Source organism: Calonectris borealis, chromosome 7 (genome assembly GCF_964195595.1).
Source record: "Calonectris borealis chromosome 7, bCalBor7.hap1.2, whole genome shotgun sequence".
Lineage (NCBI taxonomy): Eukaryota > Metazoa > Chordata > Aves > Procellariiformes > Procellariidae > Calonectris > Calonectris borealis.
In genome coordinates this window covers 40,905,783-40,926,287 of record NC_134318.1, presented here as the reverse complement: position 1 = coordinate 40,926,287, position 20,505 = coordinate 40,905,783, and the positions used below count along the sequence as shown (strand labels likewise).

The following is a 20,505-nucleotide window of genomic DNA, read 5'->3' as shown; positions in this document are numbered from 1 at the left end:
AGCCGGAAGGCCGCGGCGGAGGGAGCGGCCGCAAGCAGAGGCCGTGCCCGCCCGGGGCTGCCCGGCTGCCGGCCCTGCGCGCAGGTGAGCGCCGGGGCGGACGCGGCCCTGCTGCTCCCCACGGGGTCGGGATCCTCAGCAGGGCCCGGGGGAGCGCCGTGGTCCCGGTCGGGCCGGGGTGCGGGCTCGCAGTGGGTGACCGTAGGGCGGCAAAGCTCTCCAGGCGGGAATTGGGGTACGTCGTGCCTGGCCGCGGTACATCACGGGGAAAGGCTGTGTTAAACTGCGAAGGGGCGAGCGCTCTGGGGAGGGCAGCCGGGACGTGTGGGGAGCGGGGTGGGGGGGACACACGTGCCGGGCCGGCCCTCTCCTTTCTCCTAAAAAACCCGGGATTCCCTCTTTGTGCTGCTGATGTCATCTGCATACTAGAATAATAGAATATTCTGGGAAAGTCATCTGGATTCCGCCGGAGTCAAAATACACTTGAAAACGATCCGTGGAAGTGTTGGTGCGTGTTAACTGTGCAGCTCCCTGCCCTGCTGAAGCATCGTCTGTTTAAAGGCAAGGAAAATAATTGTCCCGTGCAACAAATGTCCTCACGTTTCTTCTGCCCTCACCGCCTCTGTTCCTGGCCTGTTTCTGTTGAACCGGTCGGTTACGCTTGTAAAGAAAAGAAAGCCAGACAGAGGCTGAAATACAGTACTGGGGCCTGTAAGTCTGTCCGGAGCATCTCTGACATTAGTCAAATTACTGAAAGCCAAATTAAAAAAGGAATCAAGTGCTTACTGCTTACTTAAAAAAATTAATTTCCAGACTAGTTATAGATGATTCCAGACAAATGAACAGAAAAGGCAGCGAGGTAGAGTACAGTAAACACAATGTAAATGTGGTTTGTATAAAAATATCACAGGAAAATGTAAAAACGAATATAATAATAAAAATTATAAAATAATAATAAAAATTATAAAAATAACACAGGAAAATGTGTTTAAAAATCCAAAGCACTAAAAGTATAGAAGTCGCCATTAATGTTTGAGCTCATTCATGCAGACCATGTTCCATTTAAGTCTTCATGTCTAGTTAATGAGGTCATCTGAAGAAGAGGATTGGGCATTTGCTGTTGCCAGCCAGAAGAAACGCAAGGCACAGGGCCTGGGATGTAATTTTGGCTTTATAAATACAATCCACATAGGTTAGAATTTGCATGTCTCTTTAAAGTATCAAACATGTCTGTGTTTATTTTTTTTTTTATTTTTTGAGAGCTGCGTTTGCTCTGGGAGCACTTAGGTCAAAATTGCCAAAATACGAATACTGATATGCAGGGAAAGAATACAGTGTGGAGAAAGATGTATTGGCAAACCCCTTTACTGCTGCAGTAAAACTGCCTCTGTGTGGATGCAATCTGCATCTATATACAGTTTTCCATTTTATTTTTGAAACTATATCAGTCAAGAATGACACTAATTACTAACATTGCTTTTGGTAAAAATCCATGATGTAGTAGAAAGGTCTGAGTTCTTTGCTCAGGCTCCTCTGGATTGCCATATCAAAGAACTAGTTTTGTTGTTGAGTTTTGTGACATAGCCACCCAAATAGCAGGAATTATTCTCAAATCTTTTTTTGATGTTGTTACTTGATGGTATATGTATTACAGTATCTGTGAATTTGGTAAGATTTCTGAACCATACTTCATGGCAGCCTTGCAGGTAGGCTTTTTTCCTTTGGTTATTAAACCCATCTAATCATAGTAAAAGAATATCAGTAAGAAATGCATAGCATCAAAAATCCTAGCCCAGGCATTTTTAGAGGTTTTTTAAAAATCATATCTCAATAGTGTCTTATAATTCATCTGCATTTATGTTTATGGTGGAACAGACAGGTCCCTTTGCACTTGGCAATCAAACCTTATTTTGTGACCCATACAGTTGCTTATAATCAGAACAGTATTACAAAAGTTTAATATATTTTGCAGCTTTCAGTGTCACTTAGCAGCAAGAAACAAAAGGACCCATTTATTTATTTTTACAAGCTGTCCTCTGTATTAAAGATATTTTGCAGTTAGGTTGGGGATAGGTTTTGAAATGAAAGTTGAGTGACCCACAAAGATGTTCTTTGTGTACAATGTTTTATATAAAAAATCTGCAAAGGTTTTTTTAATATGAGAGTATTGTCATTTTCACTGTACTAATACCAGGAATACACATCCTAATCAGCTTTGTATTTTAATTGAAGGCACAGGGATGTTGGAATTTTACTGTCTGATGTTGTAAATGGGAAGCATTTCAATTATGTCTGTAAGCATAATATTCTGAATATGCAATATGACCTAAAATTACCCTTCTAAATTAAGTAAGGTAGACCTAAAATTAAGTAATGTGGATTCAGAGAAATAGCGCCAAGCTATTTTTACTTCAGTCGTGATGTAATGCCTTGGACACTCCAGTCGCTCTGGTACTTTGTTGTCAGAGCTAATGGGATGGTTCCCAAACCTCAGACTGACTAATACAAGTTTTTCTTCATCTTTGTGTCTGTGTGCTCAAGACAGAAAATCTGTTGTCCTCTTATTGGCTGTTTGCAAGCCTAATGGGTTTTAAATGGTATTTTTTTAACATCTGAAGAGCAATCTTTGCAGGATTGTTATTGGTGCTCAGGCAAACAAAGTGCTTGTTTAGCGAGCCAAAAGTGGGTGGCCAGCATCATCCTATAAACAAAGACTTGGCAGTGTGAAACTTTTCCAGATAATAGATTCAGCACTGCTGGACTCTGCTAAGTTCATCCATATCTAAATAGAAACTTTTTATGTTGTTTAGAAGTTTGTGCATACCTCTCTTGATTAAATATCTAGTATATAAGCTATAATTTATAGATAAAATATGTAAGATATCTAAAATATATATTTGTATTGTAAGTACTTCCCTCAGAATACATCAAAAATTACCAAAGATGCTGCATGTCTTATTTATGTGCTTCCTCGTAATGCTCTTTGATTCAATAAGAATGTTTGTCAGGGTTCTTGACTCTAAGTGTGTTTAGCAGAAAGCTAGCTCTTTGGAAAACTGTATTTCAGTCACTTGTAGGTCACTCCTTAGTGACATCTCAAGGACACAAGTAAACCATTAAAATTACTGTATTTCTCTTACCATTCCCAGTGCAGAGGGACCCTCGCATCATTGCAGCAAGTCATAACAACTTCTCTGTATGTTTTTTCCCCACAAAAAGAATCCATCATGGGGTTTTAACTTCTTCACCCTTTCAATGTATATTGGCATATTTTTGGTTTGAAAATGTGCCCATGCGTGCTTGTCCCTCTTTGGGATCTTGTCTGCCTTCTCTCCTGCCTGCCCGTTAAGATGGCATTTTGCTCCAGTTCACAGTGATGTGGTGGTGGGGCACATTTGCTAAGAAAGTGAGTTCGGGTGGGTTGCACCCGTAGTGTTGGATGTGACGACCTGGCATTTGGAAATGCGTATATGCCACTCGTTTTCGTTTGGTCACATCTGTCACCAAATGTATCTGAACTACACAGGCAGAAAGAACAGAACAGTCTGAGAGGTTTATGGCTGTGGAAAGAGACTAATTTTTTCAGCAGTAAAAAACAAAAGCAGTCAGAGGGTACTTGCAGATCAAAATACATGTTATTCATGAATGCACAAACTTATAGATTCCCTAGGTCAAATTTGTCTTCTGGTGGACACTTGCAGCCCCTTTTTGAAGTCGATAAACAAGCTCCCTTCTGGCAGAATTGAAAATAAGCCAGTGGCTTCTAGGAGCGCCAGGGCTGTGCAGTCTTGCTCTTTTTGCAAGTGAGCCAGATGGCCGAGTCCAAAATACAGCTTGCATGATTTCTTTGTAGAGGAGACAGCTAGGTAATTGCATCTTGCAGAAGTTCATGATACTTTATGACTTTGTAATTATTCTTTGGTTTCAGCATATATTTTGTATGCAGGATCTAAACAAAATAATTAATTTGATTATCGTAAGTCATGTTGTTAAGCGTGGATGTTTACCCAATTCTTATTGTTATTCATTACTTGACACAGTAATAAGGCATAGGATGGGAAGTTAATTCATTTCTAACCACCTAAAGTAATTAATTAGAAATCTGCTTTCCCCAAGTGTACCTGAATTAACTCTCTCGTGTCATCTGAGGGTTTTGTTACAATACTTTTGGAAATTGCTCTTTCCAAAAAGTGTTATTGTCTTGTATCATACAGTTTTGAAGGACTTTTATTTTTTTCCTTATATTTACATTTTGATGACTTCATAATGGTATTAAATTTATATATTTTGGAAATAGGAAGGTGTGGTAGGTTAGAGTTAACATCATTTTTCTTGGTGCTGTTAGACTTTAAGAGTACTAGTAGAAATGTAAATGTGTCATACTTAGAGCATAAGCACTGAAGGTAGAGTTATAGTAAAGATTGTTAGTAAATTCAGTATCAGAACAACAATCTATACTACAAAGAACTGTGTCCAAACGAGGTTTTTACATGAATGTTGGATTTTTAAGGTAAAGACTGTTACAGTGTTAAAGTGACTGAGAAAAGTCATTTAGCCCTACCTCCTTCAAGCTACTGGCAACTGGATACTCAGGAGCATTTGGGAGTCTAACTCTTGAAAGCCATTGATGGGATCTACTTTGGCGTTTGCTCTAGTTTGAAATCAGCAAGAATTACCATTTTTGAGAATATGGCCCTCGACAAAAGTCCTTGTTTCTTCTTCTACGTGTGTTTTTAGTCATTCGCTTTGACTTCACTGGCCTTGGTATTTCAGAACTGCAAAGCCCTACCAGTTCCCATTGTGTCAGTTTTGAGTGCTGGAAGTCTTGTGGAAATGAGCACTTCCATGTCTAGTGGTGAGATGTTCAGAATCAAAACCTTAGGACACCACAGTTGAAAACCTAGATTAAAAAAATGAGGTTTGAAATCCACAAAATTCACGTAGTATCACAGTCGGATATTGAATTCCTGGGGGTGGTGCTTTGGGTGCCCTTTTCACCACCTGCATTTTGCCAGTGCTTCTGGCTAAAGATGTGACACTGAGTGACACTGAGCTCTGGTTACTTGTACCAGATCCTGTTTTGTCCATTGTTGTCTAAAGCTGCCTTTTCTCTTTTCTGTTTTCATTTTTGTCTGAACAGTTTTTTTTGTCTTTGATGAAGTCTTGAGGATTTCAATGCATGTAATGCAATTGAATAAAATTTAAGATGTTCTGTATTCATATTTATATTCATAATTATTCATTTTAAAGAGAATTTGCTAGTATGTAATCTATCAGGAAAGTAACACATAGATAATTAAGGTAAATGTACAGTTAGAGAATGGATTTTTGTTTGTTTGTATCGTTGCATGTGTTTACTTTGATGCTTGTTATATTTGCTTACGTGTTATAACAGGCTTTGAATTCAGCACCAAAGTCAACTTTAAAGGAACTGAGAACTGTCATCTTCCATTTTAATTGTAGAATGTATTTTTTCAGTCTTGCCTTGTTTGCTATAGATATATCAAAGAAGGCATATGAATATTATATATATTATATTCATATGTATAAGTGTGTGTATATATACACACATGTTTGTATTTTTGAAAAAAATTTTGAAACACTGCCCTCCACGTGTTTTCCCCCACGAAAAGGCTTAGACCCCAAATGCATCAAATTAAATCACTTGATACATAAGCCCTTGCATACTTATTATGATAAGCATAGGGTGGAAACTAGCATGGAAACTAATAGAATAGAGTAAGTTTTTATTGATAGGAGCTTATTACGTTGCTGAAGGTGACTGCATTGTAGGGGTTGTTACTTCTTCTACAAATATTCTCCTTTAAAATGTATTCTCCTTGATGAATTTCATTATAGTTTCTCCCTTAAGCAGTATTATCTAAAGACAGCATGTTATTTGTTGGTCTTATCAGGGTGGATATTCATGCCCAGAGAATGTACGTTAACTGCTTACTCATTGTATAGAGAGCAGTGCAACTGTTAGCAACCCAGTTTCTTTGAAGCTGAGCTATTAAAGTCACTGTTTAGTAGAAAGTCCTCTAGATCTAGTTTAGATAAATTTCATTATTGTATTTCAGAGTTCTTCTGTAGTTATTTAGTAAACAATGAAGGTTCTGTTGCTGAAGGATCCCAAAGACAAGAATTCAGGACCAGATCCGTATATTAAAGTGAGTAAACTTTAAAAAAAGTAAACAATTGTGTCACTTCACTATTAAATAAGAGTATCATGCATTCAGCAAGATAGATGCATTTAACTGTTTCAAGTGAAAGACGTGCTTAATCAAAATTAGGAGTGCATGTCTGAAATTATGCTAAGAAAAAAGTTATGCTAGAAAATTTGCTGTTACTGAAAAAATTATTTTAGTTATGGGGCATTCATACTGAATTCACTGTTAAAGCTCTCAGCAAAGTACTGATATTAAAACAATTTCATTTCAATTAATTAATATTGATAATGTTCATATGGATAGAATGAAGATTACAAAAAATGTTAGTAGTCTTACTGGGAATGTAATGTGAAAAAGAGGTTACCTGCTGCTGTGGTCCTTTCTGCTATTGCTTTCAGTTAGGTGAGGAGGTCTTACTCATAAGAGCAGTTCTATTGACTTTAAAGAATTACAGAGACGTACAAGAATATTTGCAGGATTAGGTGATCGTTTGTCCCTTAGGGACTTCAGACTTACGTGCTGGTGTATACTGTAACTATTCAGTAGCTATGTAGGAGGCCTTAGTTCTGCAGCTGTTTGTTTAGTATTATGTTGTAATACTAAATACCTAACAAAACCAAACCAGATTCACTAGTAAAACCAAATAAGATGCCTTTGTATTTTACTTCAGTAAAAAGAAATATTTGTGCTGACTTAGTCAATTCTTTGAAAAAGAAAAAACTACTGTTTGAAATCTATTTCAAGAGCTGTAAACCTTTTTTTGATAGGAATTAGGATTATACGGATTTGAAGCAACTTTGATACCAGTTTTGTCATTTGAATTCATATCTCTTGAAAGCTTATTTGAAAAGGTAAGTTTTAAATTATTTCAGTTGTCTTATTTTCAACATAATTTAGACCATGGTTGCCAAGATGCCGTGTCTTATCTTGATTTAATAATGCCCTTTGTGGTACCTCTTTTTGTGTTTCCACAAACACAGTTTTATACAATACTATATTGTATACAACACAATACAATATGTATACAACATCAAGTAGGTTTCCCATACTTGTTGAAGAGTTAAGTTGGTCAGATAGAATTCACATTTAAGTTGATGGACCATAGATAGTCACAGGTATTGGCCATTTTTTCACAACAAAAAATTAGAAGACTGTAGTGACAACTAAAGGTTACTTGAGGTTCACCCTTACATTGTACTGAAATTGTGTGCTGCATCTCCTAGTTACATGGAAAAAAATTGCATAATTGGTGTTCTCTTTCTACTCTTTCTTCAATGTATATATTTCATTTAAAAATGTTGAAAAGGTTTTCCGAAGGAGGTTCCCTTTATTGACAATCTCCAACAGCACTGAACTTTGATAGGTGTTTTAATGTATCATGATCTGCATCGACAAGTGATCCAAGAACGTTTTTCGCGTTTTTGTACTGATCTTTTGGAGCCCATTAGTAATCTTAACTGTTCTTTGAGGGGGCAGGGGGCAAGGAGCTGTCTGGATAGTACCCGCTGTGTTACTACTTTGTTCTCTTGGATGAATTTATAAGTACCTCATATGTCATTCGCCCATCCTTCCAGTCATTTCAGTGACAGGAATCCTTGTCCATTCTTACAGATTCTCAGAATTAATATAATCTGTGCAAGTTTTGTTCTGAATTTGAGGTTTGTTATACATTTCTCTTTTAAATACTCTGGGTACTGATAGTAATGAAATATTTGCCCGTTTCAGTTTCAGACATTTATTGAGGCTGTTCTGTTCTTCACAAGATTATAAAGAATTGATCAACTTCATTTTTTAATTTATTTACTCATTTTTTATTTGCTTCTTAAATTTACTGTTTATAAGTAGCTCTCTCATCCAGAATGTTATGGAGGCCTAGTTTTTACCAGTCTAAGAGCATTAGAAGCCATCAAGATATGTTTAAAAGAGAATAGTAAAGATGAAGGTAAGTGCATATTTATATTCCTTGGTCTTTCTGTTTCAGTATTTTGTGAAGTTTGTAATTTTACTTCACCCACCAGTAGCTGTTTGGAGTATGCCTTTTTTAAAAAAGCTTTACCTTATAGTTCTTTTGGCATCATAAAGGCATCATGCTAAATTGAGCTTTTAAGGGTTGGGTTTTCCGCACTTATGTGTTGTTAAAAATGAAGGGAAAGAGCTTTTGATGCAAATTACTGATTAGTGTGAGCTTTTTCAGTTGTGGTTATCTCATGCATAAGGAATATTTTGCTGCAGTGCCTAGTTTTGCTTACTAACTACTTCCTTCCCTTAAAGAGCGGAGCGTGTTATAGAAACTGGCCACTGCTACTTCTGTGCCTATATAATTCATATGAAGTCTTACAAAAAAAGGTTTCTCTGTCTTCAATATAAATTTCTCAACGGAATTAAGTATTAGCTAAAAAAGCAGTGAAGAAATGGTGATACATGAAAGCCAACAGATTAGTTGTGAGTAAGAATCCTGCAGAGTGCTAAACAGAAATTACCATACCAATGATCTATCAAATCCTTGTAAAATCTTCTCAATTCTTACGCTAAGTCATAACTTCTGGCTTTGAGTTTCTATGTACACTTAAATTCTTTTATTACTTTATCTGCTCCATATTTGGGCCGTAGTCTTACTAATCAATGTGCAGTGAGTCAGGTTACACTCTTGAGGAAGCAGTAAATACACTGAGATTGTTAGCTTATTTTAGCGTTTTCAACAGCAGAGGACTATATTTTAGGATTTTTGGTTAAATGTAATGTCTTATCTAGAGTTCATCCCTAATCTTAATTAGGAATTTTGGGAGCTGCTGAAATACATGTTTTAATCAATAAAATGAGTCTTTAGTTCCTATTTGGGTTCCTTTCAAAGGTAATAAATCCTTATCTTTTTCCTTCTTTAGAATAGTTTCCTCCGATTTTTTTTTTTACTGTTGTAGTTTCTGTTTCTATATTTTTTTCCCCCAAGAATACTAGAAAGGAGCTCAATGTCCTATGCTGTACTGATTTAAGACAAGATAGTAAAAGACTTAGTATATCTATTTTTGACCCATTAGGATTTCAGGCATAGGGATCAGGTAGCTGGAACCAAGCAGTGTAATCTATAACCTACTTAATGCCTGAAGGAGGAAAACCATTTCCTAGTAATTTTATTTTGGTCTCTGGTACATTTTATTTCTGAGCTGATAACTTATTTTTGGTGTATGTTTAACATATAGTAAGTTTCTATACTTTTCTTTTATAAGAAAGAGTTGCATTATAGAGTACTGTAGTGCATGGATATAGAGTTTTACCCTTTTATTTGTTGTCATAGAAGATTATATTTGGTTTTTGCCTAAGCCTTCAGTTTTAAACCACCAGTTTATAAGTCTAAATCTCCCTTTGTACTATGTGCTGGTTTTTCCTATGAGTTTTGATGCTTTTTTTAAATTCTTAATGCCAAAAGATAAATGAACATTGCAAGTTGCATGTGATCTGGCATAGGGCAAGTGTGCATTAAAAGTGCTACTTAACAAAAGCAGCTAAGAACTGTTTACTCAAATTACGCTTTTGAGTCTACGTTGTAGACTGCTATTTACACAATGAAAAAAAAAATTAAAAATTCATTTTGTACATCCAGATTTGCTGAAATACATAGTGGTGTATTAGTTATTACTATTTTGCTGTATTTGTAGAATAAACAGAAGTCCAAATACTCATTTAGCATTCATATTTTGTTGCCACGTGCTTAAATTTAATTTAATGTTTTTCAGCCTGGTCAAAATCTCTTAAACAAAGATGGAATACCAAACCAGCATACGTGGTAGGAAAAGCTACAGCTTCTCTAGGTAAGGTGGGGTTCAAAAAAAGAAATCTTAGATAAATATGTCTTGTAAGTACAATTTTTGGAGTATTAGCTGCTACTCAAGGCTGCTTAGAAAAAATATAGTTAAGTTTTATAAATGGATAATTTTAAAAACCGGTAATGGTATACACGTTAGAACTATACGTGCTTACTTCATCTAAGGATATAGCTTCTGGTTTTTCATTACTTGTAATGTGATGGTAACTACTTTAAAAATTTGGTCAAAAAAGAAAAAACCCCTTTGTTCTTAATTTGCGTGTGGTTTTTTTTATTCACTTTGGAAATTAAATTGGATGAACGGGATTATAACATGATTGTCTGAGATTGTACGAAGTGTGGTGCACTGGCCCTTCATTCCCTCAGTGTTCCTGTGAGGCATTTGCCAAACAGAAGTCAGCAGTATACATCCCGTTGTCTTCAGTGGGTCAGCTGCTTTATTTGTCTTGACACTGGTTTTAATCTGGTGCAATACATATTTTGTGTGCATAACAAAAATGCAATGTAGATTTTAGTTTATGAAAGCCTTTCTTAGTGTAAAATTGCATTGTAGCTTTAGCTGCTATTGAACCACGTAGGAAATATTATGAAAAGACTAACATTGTTTAAAAGTCTTGATGTTTTTCTGCTTCTAGTCCAAACATAATTTGGGTAAGTACTGGCTACCTCTATAAAAAGCGTATTTTTTCAGGCAGGCTGGTAACAACACTGGATCACCAACCGGTGACACCTAAGAAGCATCTCGAATCAATCAGGTCCCAAATTATTTAACTTCTCAGGGATTCATCTTATCCCTGCTTACTTGCTTAAATAACAATGGTGTTACTCTCAGATTTTTTGACAGGATTTCAGCCTTCACTAGAAAGAACAGCGATACGCTCATTGGGAAGCTGGCTGCAACCAAACCATGCCAGGAACTGCAGCCCATTCAGCATAGTCAGACGGTGCTTTCTGTTTCACCGCTTCAGGTGCAAGAGTTTAAAAAAATCTCCAAAACAGCTTAGCTATCCCCAGAATTCTTCATTTGTACTTTTTTCATGTATGTCTTTCTAGAGCCAAAATCAAATTTTTCATAGCATGTTACTACTTCAAGTGCTCTAATTTTTTTGCTTTTCAAAGAAGTATTTCTGTGCGTGGATCAAGTTGTGTCCCTTTTCAACCCATGTTTCTGTGACAGTAAGTCTGAATTGTTCTCATTGATTTAAATGTTTTTCTTTGCTACTTTTGGTTATAGTGGAAGAAATTGGCCTTAGTCCACAAGGAGAAAAGTCTGGAAATGCTGAAAAATTAGCTGAATATATTTGCTCAAGTAAGTATCTAAAATCTTATGCTTAAGCTAATGTACCTTCCATTGTTTCAGAATTTCCTATAAATAAAATCAAGTGTACACTGAAGCAGAGAAGTACATACTGCATAGACGACTTATACGTAGAACCCATTAATTCAACTTTTTATCTCTAAAAGACGATAAAAAATACTCTGAAATACCTATACAAAATATTAATTTACATGAAATCTTAGACTCTGTAATTGATTAATACTACTATATGACCAGTAGACAAAATATTTTTTTACTAAAAGATCAGAGCTGTAATGATTGGAAATTGCTGCTTAATCATAAGATTTAAATGATTGTGACTATAGGTGTGCTGGTTCTCTGGACTTCCCTGACTTCCCTTGCTTCAAACCAGTTGGTGCTGGGGATTTTTCACCATGCCATTGTTCAAAGTAGATAAGGGGAACTCCTTTCCTCAGAATGAACACGTGGTTTCAGAGGAATCTATTTTTCAGCACCAAAGGAGAGTGGTTTTGAAGAAGTTGCAGGAAGGATTAGTTAAAATGATGGTTTATGTTTGGTTTAACCATTTTGTCATGGTTAAAGCTGTAATGCTGATCTGTTTGCTGCTTCTAAATGTATTATCAGATTGTTGGGTAATTTTAAAAGTCTAGTTAATCTACTTCCTCTTTTTTTTTCCTGTAATTTGTTAAAATTTCCAATAATAATAAGAAACATTTTTATGCGCGGGGGCTGATTATTTTTTGAGTGGATGGGTCAGTACAAGCTGTGAAAAAAGAGGCTGTGTTTTTGTACAGCCTGGGTTAATAGAACTTGGGTGAAGAATGTCGTAAGCAGGAGCTGCCAGTGCAATGAGTTTGACCTCAGAGCTCCTGACACACGTGGTGGGGTTCCAGGGGATCCACGCCTGAGGTGCGTGCTGCCTTCAAAGGGTCCGTCTGAGTATCGGCTGGGAGGAGGAGGAGTTATCAAAAGAAGTCAGCAGAATTAGTGCCCAAGCTCTCTGAAACTCACTGCTAAAATAATCGCTGCACCAGGTGAAAATCACACCTAAGGGTCAGTATCTCAGCAGCAACCTGTTAGCTGGCAGATCCTGCTCTGTACTTTTGTGTGACCTGGGGTACGTCCCCGCTCATGTGAGAAAGCAGGGAGCTGTATAGTGGAGCCTCATAGTGAAATTAGAGGGTAGCTTTCAGTCTGATACAAAGATATCTCCTTCGCTGAAGGACTTTCTGCCCCAAATTTAAAAAGGGAAACAGAAACCTTCATCTAGAGGCTCATGCAGTGTCCGCTAATCGAACAGAGAATGACCAACGCTTTGAAAAGCCATGTTATTCAGCCAGCCAAGGTAAATAGTCTGCCGTTGGCTAACCCTAGTCAGAGAAACAAATGACAATCAGTGCAAATATTCTAGATGTTGGATGAATTACTGTATCTGCTGGTTTAAAAGCCCTACTGCTGACCACACTTTATGAACTTGCTGAATAAGGTGCTAGGTGCTTCATTAGTGGAAATGATGTCAAGAACCCTGACATGTTATTTTTGGCTGTTAGGCATAACACTAGATATGAAAGAGAGTGTTGATTAGCAAAGTCTGTGTAGTAGCAGAGATTTATAGGTAAAAGAAAAATTGATTGAAGCTGGCAAGTATTGTTTTTTATGGGCAGAATGCTCTGTAATTCATTGGCAAATAAAATATTTTAACTATCTGGAATATTTAATGATAAAAATGATAGTTGTCAACACAAGATTAAATAATAAATTCTGAAAATTAAAAATGAAATTTTCAACACAAAAATGCCATAAGAATAACCCATATCTACTCTTCAACAGATATTTTAAAACAAAGACAGCCTTTAGGTTATTTTTTAGTGCTAGGAAATCTAGTTTCGGTAATGAATTAACGTTTGCCAGTTTGCAGAAGGAGTTTTTTTTGAGAAGGAAGATAAGAAAAATACCCATGTCTTCTGTGGTATGAATGTGAAAAAACCCAGGATCAGGTCTAAGGAACGTAGTGCATGTAATGCCAGGGGTGGAAAAATTCCTCGATGGTGAGCCTGTGACTGGCACAGTTGCTGCATCGTAACCTCCTCTTGGTTATTTTCTCAGTCCAGTTGAGGATCATCCTGGCTCTTCCTCCTCCCTTGGGAGCTGCTTGCTTCACAGACCTTGTCACTTCTGACCGTGTTTGATGCCGGGGCTGTTTCCCCGCTTTGCCTGCACACTCCTGCCGTTAGGAGCTGGCAGTCACAGAGGGAGCCGGGCAGGGAACAGCGCTTTCTGGTGACAGCGGAGAAGTTCAGTCCAGAGCCAGCAGCAGCTTCCGATAGCCACCCCTGGGAAAGAGAGAACTCTGTGTTTTACAGCCTTATACATAGAGTATCCTGAGGGCGGTTTCATACCCGAACACCAGCAGGCCATTTAAATTAACACAACGCTGCAACACTTCCATTATCCTCGCAAAAATAACTGCTTTTGAATACCCTTCAGTTTTGATAACCGACCAGTGAAGTTCAATCATTGGAGACTGCTTGTTGTTGATACATATAATCATACTCAGTGATTTATTGGATTGTGCGTATTTATGCGCTCTCAATTTATCAAGTGGTTTATAACAACTCTGAAGTACAGATTAAATTACATCATGTTCCCTATTATATATATATTTATTTTTGCTTATGCATAAAATGATAAGTAAATGAGAACAATAGCTCTAAAGTTTTTATATCATTAGAATTTGTTGTCAGAATAAAAATAAAATCTGAAGCAATATTATTTCTTTTGTTATTCACCTTTTGTGCTTTGGTACCCACTTCAACTTAAGTGATTGGGAAAATAAAGGAATTTACTCCTTAACTAGCTAGTTAGTTTTAGTCTCTTTTCAAGGCAAATGCTTTTTTAGTTTTATTACAGTGTAGCATTTATGTTGGTTACAGGAGCAGGGGATACCATTAGGGTCCATGCTTCTTGTATTGTTCAGGCCTACTAAGGAATTTTTCTGTGCTTTGTAAACCCAAGTCAAAAAGGATTAGTGTTTCTTTACAGATATCACATTGACATTTCAATAACTGACATAAGTTGTAGGAGGATTAGTGCTGAAATACTTAGGTTTTATCTTATTATTTTAAAATCTCTTTTACATCTCTTTACAGTTCGTTCTTCCTTCCTGTAATTTATTACAAGTATATCTACGGCTTCTAATAAAACTTCACTGTGCATTTGGGACAGTCAAATATATCTGTGTTGACTCCTACTAGGGTCTTCCCATTTGATTTTTACTATGCTGTCCTTTTTTTTTTTCCCCTGAGGCATCTCTGATGCTTACTGTTATAAACCAAGAATCTACTTCCAGAACTTAAAAAAAACCCCCACATTTATTTTTCTAGTAGTCGTCTCTTAAACATGTGTATTAACATATCATTATTTAGTAATAAAATAATGTGTTGAGGAACTCTCTTTGAAAGATGAATGCAAAATTGTGTGCAGCTGTGTAGAATTTCATCTTGAAATTTTCTCTGTATTTGTTATTTATAGAAAAGGCAAACTCAGTGCAAAAAAAATCTGCTGTTAAATTCCTATCCAAAAATCGAATTCTTTCTCGATTAAAATGCTCTTTATCTTTTGCAAAGTGTCAATATTCACTTTTATTTGATAAAATCTAGTAGTGAAAAACTTTCCGTAATTAGTTTAAGCCCTAAACCCAGCAAATTATTGGGAATCTCATATAGACAGTGCTATTTCATTCTTCCCGAGCCAGGTGTTCGCATTCACAATGTGATGATTATGGTCAGTGTTTGCACTTTCCTGTCTCCGGTGCGCGGGCGTACACAGAGTGCACAGGGCCAGGGTGGCTGCCGGAATAGACATGAATATTATTACCTGCTGGTATTTCTTAGGCAGAATTTGTTCCTCTGATAATGTATTAGAAACATATAAAACCGATGGAAACTGCATCCCAGGTGTATCATGTCCTACAAGAGGTAAGTTATAAACAGCCATGTGTTAGAAAGGTCTTTCCAAAATCTCCAAGGGGCTTTCACATATTGGCGATGTAACAATAATTAAGTTGGAGGTCACTTCCATTTTAAAGGACGAGAGCAAGTGAAGATATCAGCTTCCACCCTAGCAATGGAAGTAGAATCATTTTTCCTTGGGGAAGTAAGAAAATAAGACTGTCAGATAGACTGAAACTTTTTGGCGAAGTATTTCTGTCCTCTTTTTTGTCCGCCTGAACATTCTTTTATATAGAGAGAGCTGTCATTTATTGTGTGGGACTAAGATTTTAAATATAAAATTGAGGAAGATTGTGTTTCTGAGGAGGAGGAGATAACTTGCACAGTACTTGTTTCGCTTTGTAGAATGGCAAGGGAAATAGAAACGCAGTTTATCTTTCGTGAGACCTTTTTAGCCAATGTATTCATATTATAGGTATGGAATATTTTTTAATTTACATGCTGAGTAGCCTCTGTCCTCTGAATTGTGGATGCAGTTGCACTGCAGATGTTTTCAGTTATCTTAGGGCTGTGTCTGTGATGAAGCATACGGCATTTACTGCAGTGTTCAACATTTGATAGCTTTAAAATGTATGAAACGTGTCATGCTTACTCTTTAATAAAGACGTAAGTTAATTAAAGTTCTTGTTTGTGTGTTTACAGGAGAGAAACCTAATTCCTCAGCTCTTCTTTTTCCTTGTGGAGCCCTGAAAAGAGAAGTGCTTCCTACAGTACTTAGAGAAAAAGGTTGAACTTCCCTTGGAGCCTCATTTTAATTAGTTATGAGAAAAGTTGTATCTAAAGCTTGTGAACCAAATTTGAATAAGTAAAAATTGAATTTGCTATTATGTTGGCTAGAAGTTAAGAGGATGGGAGTGAAAATGTGAGGTTGGATTGCTGCCCACAGCTCTGGGACAGAGCTGTAGCGTGACGTGAGCAAGGTTATTCGCCTTGTTCTTCACTTGCGTTCTCTTCTGTGAGATGGAAGGTACCTTATTCACAGAAATGTTGCAAGACTTGCCAGTTTTCCAGTGTGCTTCGAGGTCCTCTGATTACAGATACTTTAGCATATCTTGCAACTCCAGAAATACCTACAGATCCTTACCAGAGATTTTTCTGTAGCTTTTTAGCCTAAAATAGTATACTTAAGTGCAGTTAGTATGTTGAGAGTGTTCTATTGAAATAATAGAAATTAATGAAACCCTGTTTAATTATGAATGTACATTCTGATTCCAGGTATACCTCTGGAAAGCCTTACTGTTTATCAAACAGCCCAACACACTGACCTGCAAGAGTCATTGAGCAGTTATTTCTCACAACAGGTATTGAATGCTGATGTAATTTGAGAATTTTTGAGGTATATGATAATACCTAATGAATATACTCCTTTTTTTCAGCTGTCTGTAAATGATACTTGTGGTGATACAAGAATATCCTGCATAGGCTTCTTGTTTTGTTTCCCTATTGACTACCAAGAAAATCCTTTACAAAACTTTCAAACAGAGAGCATGAGTCCCTCAATTATTTGTTACGGCAATTGTAAACGAGCCTAAAAGACACAGTGCCTCCGTTTGAAGAAGAAAACAAAACCTTTCGCATTTTGTCTGACTTTCAAAATATGTGAATGTTTCAGAATTACTGGGAAATAACTGCATAAATAATTACATATTCAATTTATTCCTTTGAGCTGGACAAGACTGCTTTTTAAGTAATACCGTGTCAGAAATTACATTTAGTGAGGATATTTATTGAACAGCTTTGTTATTCATTTTTATTAGTGTAATTGAAATATCACTGGACATCTTTGCTATATATTACAAATCAGAATGCAGTAGTAGTAACCTGCCCTACATAGTTTCAATGTTCCTTCTCTGATTATCCAGTTTATGCAGTGATCTCATTTTAAGTGTAAGAATTCCAAGTGACATGCTGTTGACAAGTGTATTGAGATATATTTGTTAGAGTTGTTGTTAATGTTTTTCTCTTTTTAAAACCATGTAATAAATGTCATTAATCAAGGATCAGTGCATAGTAAAACATTTGAAGGTACTAATAATTGCTCTTATTTTTCAAGACTGGCTTTCTGAATTTTCCATTTGTAGGAGCCTACATCATATGTAGGATTAATTTTATTCCAAATGCAGGCTTTCCTTCTTACAGAAACTTGGCCTCTTTTTAGAAACTTACACCTCTTCTTAAAATCTGTGCATTAATGTCTTGTGAAATTACATATTGATTTTAAAGTTCATTTTCAAGAGGTCCTAAAAGGTCTTGGGCAGTCTAACTGATACGTTGTAGTATCCTGGTGTTTCCAGGTGGATATTGCGGTTCTGAACCCCATGGTATTTAGCTTATAGCAGTTATAAAAGTGAGTTAGTAGTACACACGCGTTTTGTAACTTTCTGAACTCTTTTTATGGAACTCCTTGCTTGCTGCAATTAGATGTTAGTTTCAGTGTAAAGCTGTTAAAATGTGTTTCTCATGCACTTTTTAGTTGTTCTTAACTGATGATATTGCGGTTATATGTTTAGTGCATGGAGACCTGACATAAAATGACAAGTGTTTAGCACTTTGCGAGACAATGAACAGCACTCTGTTAAACTGTCATTCTGGCCTCCGTGAGCTAAGGCTAGCTTCCAAGTCATGCGCTATAAAATAACAACAGATGTAGTTGAGTGAAACTAGTGTATCTTTCTTGTCAGACAGAAAATCACGATAAAGCAAGCATGTGCTTTGGGTCTGCAGCTCAAGAGCTTGGGACCTTCACTCCAGACAGAATTTTGCGGTTTTATTTGGGTTCTTATTTGCTGCTATCTTAAGGCTATCTTTCTCTTCTGAGAGAGAAAGCCCTTCCAGGCGTCTGCAGTTTTAAGGCAACACTTCATCTTTGCCAGAGCATCTCAGGGCGGGCAGAACTTAGGGTAAACCGCATGAGCTGGGAAACAGAGAATATGTGCAGAACTGAGATAGATAGGAATGGATTTCGGGAAATAACTTGCTGAGTTTTCTTGCTAAACAAGAAAATGAGTACGGCTCCAGAGCACTTTCAGTACATTTATCAGCAAGCGCTTGTTTGACAAAGTATTTGGTTAAAGTCACACCTAAATTCAGCATTCTGTGGTAGAATGGGGGTTTGGCAGGCTGTCTGCACCACAGGAAACCCTTTCTGTTGGCTTAACTGCTGTTTCTCATCAATAAAAACACTTCACGTCCATATAGAGGCAGTTGAAGGGATTTATGTGAAAGTGGACTGAGATACTGCTGGAATAGTGAGTAATCTATGCCAACGTATGGTTACTTTTACTCAGGGAATTCCAGCAAGCGTCGTGTTCTTCAGTCCATCTGGTGTCAAATTTTGCCTCCAGCACATTCAGAAGCTTTCGGGGGATTTTATCAACCGTGTCAAGGTATCTTCTCTTTAAAAGTGGTGAAATACAATAGGGAGTAAGTTTGGGGTGGGCAAATGAGAGATAGGAAGGCTGTTACACCTATTACAAACCTCGTTTTCTCTTTTGTTTGTGTTTATTTCTCTGAAAAAACAGGTTATAGCAAATACATAGATAGCAAATACAAATGTTATTATATAGCTGAGAGCCTTTTTTTAAAAAAAGAAAAAGGAATTGTTTTCACCTAGAATTTTTTTCCCCAGCTAACTTGCCCGGTCTCCACTGGGTGTAGGCTTCATTTTCTTTTAGTGATGTGAAGGTGTGAATAGTTCTTACTTGAATCAGCAATTACAGGCTGAGGCTTATTAAAATTCCTCTCAGTCTTCCTGTTTCATGGGACTAAGAGCTTTAAATGTTTGTAATGGCAAGATAAATAATAATCTTTCCTAAGTAATTTGTAAGTGGCTCAACTGATAGGTGGTTTGTAATACTGAAAATCTTCAACCTGAAATGGTTGGTACAGTTTAGTAAGCTCGGCCATGCAAGTTGATACACTGACAATGTCAGCAAAGAAGGAAGGCTATGTCCCTAAGTAACTGGTAAGAGCTGATGCCGTACCCGACTGTGCTATTATAAATGATGTCATTTCAGTTTGCTGCTATCGGTCCAACAACTGCTGAAGCCATGGAAGCAGCAGGAATCCCAGTTAGCTGTACTGCAGAGAGTCCGACTCCCCAAGACCTCGCTGCTGGGATCCAAAAAGCACTTCACTTACAGAACTGCCGTTTATCTAAATAAGAGCACGGCATGCATTTGAAGGTGAATATGGTGCTGTAGAAGGTTCTTCCATTTTGCAGACCTGTTGTCCTGCAAGAAAGTATTTTTCAGGAATATGCAACACTGTCCTTCTCAGGGCCTGGTGTGAGAAGCTTGCATCTAAATATCTAAGAAATCTAAAATTTGTCCAGCATCTCAAAGCATCTAGCTATTCCCCTTTTCTCATGTGTGCAGTGTAAATATTTTATGTGGGCATTTCTTGAAAACTAGTTGTGAGAGGCTCATCTGCATCAGAGTTGTGTATTGAAATAAGTTCAATGTATCACCTCAGGTATCTCCTAGCACACAGGGTAAGGTTTTCATTTCTCTGTACAATCAGTTTTACATGCACACCTTTTTCTTTTGTAGAAGAAAAGGATACTTACCGTGAAGTATTTTCTGTTGTAAAGCTTACTTGTTCATTGTTCTGCTTTTCAAATATTTATATTAAAATGATGATTGTAGATTCTCAATGGAATAGGACAATTCTTGCAGTGAAGTTGCACTGTGTGGAGCTAATAGGAGGTCAGCTATTCCCGCTAAGTATCCTTACAGTACAGGGTCTTAAAAAATTAGTTTTTGGTTTCTATTCCTGTAATGAAGGAGGATTTATTAACAGAGAAATAAACTGGTTTATTGTCATTAATAATGGTGTTAGAGTTGTCTGTTTTGGATGTGGTTTATGCTTTAATTTGTTTATCTGGGAAAGGAGAAAAAGTAATCCTATTTAGCACTAATGGTACCTTCGCTAATGCTAAGAAATTCATAGAAGATTTAAATCATAATATACACAATTATAATCCTCATGAAAGTCATTCATGTTGTTAGTATAGTACTGAGGTTCATAGAATGACAGAGAAATCCTCATTTACTGTAAGTTTCTATTAGCTTAATTCTGAGTATATGACCTGAATTTCCAATTAGGTAAGATGCTCCCTACCTAGAATAAGAGTTAATCTGAACCCAATTATGTTAATATAAACTGAAGTAATTTTAGATTGTGTGTTTGGATGCTTCAGTCAGA

The 20,505-nt window shown here is 36.8% G+C and overlaps 1 protein-coding gene across 5 annotated transcripts; it reads left to right on the top strand.

Moving 5' to 3' along the window:
• The first annotated feature begins 18 nt into the window (after window positions 1–18).
• UROS (uroporphyrinogen III synthase) lies at window positions 19–20,130 on the top strand. 5 transcript variants are annotated; one of them, XM_075155280.1, is made up of 10 exons: window positions 19–84; window positions 6,081–6,170; window positions 6,938–7,021; window positions 8,016–8,112; window positions 9,902–9,976; window positions 11,225–11,299; window positions 15,943–16,026; window positions 16,516–16,601; window positions 18,588–18,686; window positions 19,317–20,130. In XM_075155280.1, the coding sequence occupies exons 2-10, from the start codon at window positions 6,108–6,110 to the stop codon at window positions 19,461–19,463; spliced, it is 810 nt and encodes a 269-aa protein (XP_075011381.1). In that variant the 5' UTR covers window positions 19–84; window positions 6,081–6,107; the 3' UTR covers window positions 19,464–20,130. The 5 variants fall into 5 exon arrangements, with proteins under 5 accessions (XP_075011381.1, XP_075011383.1, XP_075011385.1 ...); XM_075155279.1 differs by lacking the exon at window positions 19–84 and adding an exon at window positions 129–235; XM_075155281.1 differs by lacking the exons at window positions 19–84; window positions 19,317–20,130 and adding an exon at window positions 129–235 and having other exon boundaries at window positions 16,516–16,636; window positions 18,588–18,673.
• Window positions 20,131–20,505: the final 375 nt, after the last annotated feature.